The 3,688-nt window shown below is 36.9% G+C and overlaps 1 protein-coding gene across 6 annotated transcripts in view; it reads left to right on the top strand.

Annotated features, from left to right (window-relative positions):
- The window catches only part of myo5aa (myosin VAa), a 54,963-nt gene that overhangs the window by 22,752 nt on the left and 28,523 nt on the right, over positions 1–3,688 (top strand). For all 6 annotated transcript variants that reach the window (XM_014010440.1, XM_014010436.1, XM_014010439.1 and 3 more), the window contains exons 6-7: positions 265–408; positions 1,032–1,113. In XM_014010440.1, the coding sequence (XP_013865894.1) occupies positions 265–408; positions 1,032–1,113 (226 nt within the window). The remainder of the gene's footprint in view (positions 1–264; positions 409–1,031; positions 1,114–3,688) is intronic.

Here is a 3,688-nt window from a genome sequence, read left to right as displayed (position 1 = left end):
TATATATGTTGTGTATTTTTTTGTTGTAAATGTGTATAAATTTTTATTTTTGGTTTTGTTTTAAATGAAGTGAATAAACTAACTAAACTAAACTAATTTGTTTGATTGAATTATGGAAGATCTTGTTGATAAGCAGARTGAGACCACAGAGAAGTTACCTCTCATTGGTTTAGTGCAGAGTTGATTTAAAGTTGAAAGTTTTTGAAGTTATCTGCTAGAACCAATATGTTGTGTACATTAACATGTTTTTTCCCCTACGTTTAGGCCATTGGAAATGCWAAGACCACCCGAAATGACAACAGTAGTCGTTTCGGAAAGTACATCGAGATCGGCTTTGACAATCGATATCGTATCATTGGAGCCAATATGAGAACATATCTGCTGGAGAAATCACGAGTGGTGTTTCAGGTGAGGCGTATCAGGACTCGTCAWACTTTAACACATTTAAACCTTTGTTACATTACATACTGAGAATCAGACACAAACAGAGGGATTTAACCCTCATGTCTTTTAGTGCCGAAAGATCAGTTATTTCCTGTTTTATAAAGATTACTGGGGGAAAGGGGAGATAGGTSAACCTTTTATCAATCAATTTGTTACACTAATATTTTTAGTGTCCTGCTTGGATCTGTACATGTGTTCATAAAGATTTTATCATTTTATTTCTGCATGTTTTAGTTGCATGTATTTCTGAACACATTTTGCTACCATAGGGAGCACTGCTCAAGAATGAGGATGTTGGCAAAGACAATCATGGCTTTCTTTGTTGCATTTCTCGCATGTCTGCCTTCTGAAACACTTTTAGGTGTGTCTCTTTGACTTGTTTGGTTTTCTCTTCTACTTACTGTGCAGCGTCAGTTGGTTTGTTCATTCTCATTTACACTGCAAGGTGTCATGATGCTTATCTGTAAAATACACTGGGATCACACGTTAGATTTCATTTCTTGTATGCCCGCTCTCCTGAGTTGCTGGTTCCAGATTTTCCAGTTTCAAGTCTGTCAGGATCGTTCATTCTTCCTGTTTTATTCCAGGCGGACGAGGAGAGAAACTATCACATCTTCTATCAGCTCTGTGCGTCAGCTAAACTGCCCGAGTTCAAGACTCTGCAGCTTAGTAAGTCACATGTGCTCCTCACACACAGTTCATTACACCGGGGCCAGACATAAAACCCTCTGGAAAGTTGTTGTCTTTGTCTTAAAGATCATAGACTCGTTTTCTGGAGTGGTTGAGTAATATGCTTTCAGCTGATTTCAGAGAATTTCATACATCTAGTTTTAAATGTAAGTCACAAGCTATCCAAATCTGAAAAAAATACAAGTATATATATGAAGAGATGTTAAATGTTAGGGAGAATTTAATTGTAGGATGTTTTATAATTTTTTTCTTTGAACAGAAGTAGGGCTGAAACGATTCTTCGAATAATTCGAGTAATTCGATTACAAAAAATCATTTGCCTCGAAGCTTCGTAAAAAATACATACTGTTATAATAAACGCACTTTCATCCGCCCGGAATATTATTTGTGTTACACATTATGCTATGATGTTAGCGCTTCCGCTAACAGTTAAGGCCCCCACATACTCTGGCTTACTTCGGTCTGCGGAGGTCCGRGCGGACTCAATGCGGACTCGAAGCAGATGTCCACTGGACTGGACCGCGCAGAGATCACATTTTTATCATCCGCGAATGCATGCTCGGTGTCGCACAATAAACAGCCRGGCGAGAAACAAGACCTCGGTCTGTCGATGCGTCACGCGTGTATGCTTGCTAAGTGCTATATTTAGCTTTAGAAGAAGACGAAGAGTGCCGGAACGAAACGCCCAAAAAAACGACAAATTATAAAAAGCATGGGAACATTTAAAACTAAACAGAAAAGACAACAACAAGCAATGCTCTGCATGTCCTCGATGTTTTTGAACTGGAATAAAAACAGCTGATGCATGTACCGAATGCATCTGGAGTTAACAACAGGTATTTGTTTACATTCACTTTGGTTACCTAAATCTGTGATAATCTGTCCTGTTACAGATGTACAATATTTTGGCTAGCATTATTTGTGCTGACTAATCATGGTGACCTGGCAGGGTTTTATTAAACAGTGTGTAAGTTGTGTGATTAAAGGGCCAATATTTAGTGTGTTTCTCAGGCATATATTTAAATACTATACCATAATAAAGTATATATCTCACATTTAGTTGTTATTAAAATGCCATTTTTATGTTTAAATAGAAAATAAACTCATCTTCTAATCTCTTCGTCTTCTAAACGCCTTGAAATTAGCCTCTGTCTCTTTAAGAACCACCTTCTGCTTCTGTTATGTCCTGTTCGGTGGGGAATGTGGGGTTCACACGCGGGGGGCTCGTGCGCGTGCATGGGGGGCGGGGTTGCGCGTGCGCTATGATGCAGTTTACTTGGCATCTGAAAATACATTTCTTCAAAGGTATTTTTAATCTGAAAAGAGCTTCACTGAGTGAGAACTAATGTTGAGAGCTCAGCAGACAGTTAAGTTTCAGTTTCACCCGAGAGCCTGCAGGAGTTATGGGCGGGGTGTGTGGGAGGAAGGAGGGGGTGCGCTCTGCCATGAGGAAGTACGGCTTAAAGACGCGTACCAGGGGCGTTTCTGGTCCCCACCTATCATTTTGCTCCTCAGCATGGCTTCCTAAAAATGCTGCAGGATTTCTCAAACATGCATGAATGAGTCAAAGCAAGGCTTTGGGCATGATTTTATGAGAGAATAACATTATAACATGATATAAAACTCCAAAAAGTTGATTTTACATGATATTGTCCCTTTTAAAAACAAGACTTACTGTAAGTTTGTCAGATAAAAATAAAAGCACAGCAACAGATCGACAGCTTGAGCTGAAACGCGTTTATTTGTTGATATGCTTTTATCTTAGTTTAAATGATACTTGGAGTAAATATTTCAAGTTTAAAAGTATGTACAGAAGATAGTTGGATTTTTTTAAATTATTTGCTGCTGCTTTTTATGATTTTAACCTTCATTACTACTGTCATATTTGTTTGTAGCTAAGCAGTCAAGACTAAATCTTTTATTGCCTAAATGGGAGCCCTGCATCAACCTAATAACAATTTTAAAATAATGTTTTGTAACAATTAACAAGTGAACTCTACAAAACTCAACACTAACCATTTTCCTTATTAAATTTCTAACCAAAAAAAAAAGACATTCAATTTTCCAATCTATAACAACAAATTTACAGCGTTTAGATTTTTCAGTGATGGTTAAAATGATTCAGTGACAGAGTGCTTTTAATTGATGCCTCCTCAAACTCACATACATAAATTAAAAAAAATGAGTTTAAAATGCATTAATTAATACAACTGGTATTGTAATTTTACTTTGATTACAGCAGGGTCATCAGCGGGTGTATGTTACCCCTTCACAATATTAAATAATTGTATTTCTCATAAAATAAGCTTAAATAATTACTGCAGAACATGACAATTTTTTTATTATCCGATTACTCGATTAATCGTCAGAATAATCAATAGATTAATCGATTACTAAAATAATCGTTAGCTGCAGCCCTAGACAGGAGATGGGTTGCTCTTTGCATTGAACCAAATTATGTTCTTTAAAGAGTAACTTACCCCAAAATTAACTTTTTTTAGCTGATAAACTGTCTAGAATGTGTCTAAAATGTTATATAGTACTGTTTCTGTGC

This window comes from Austrofundulus limnaeus, unplaced genomic scaffold (assembly GCF_001266775.1).
Source record: "Austrofundulus limnaeus strain Quisiro unplaced genomic scaffold, Austrofundulus_limnaeus-1.0 Scaffold69, whole genome shotgun sequence".
Lineage (NCBI taxonomy): Eukaryota > Metazoa > Chordata > Actinopteri > Cyprinodontiformes > Rivulidae > Austrofundulus > Austrofundulus limnaeus.
This window is presented reverse-complemented; position numbering and strand designations above follow the sequence as displayed.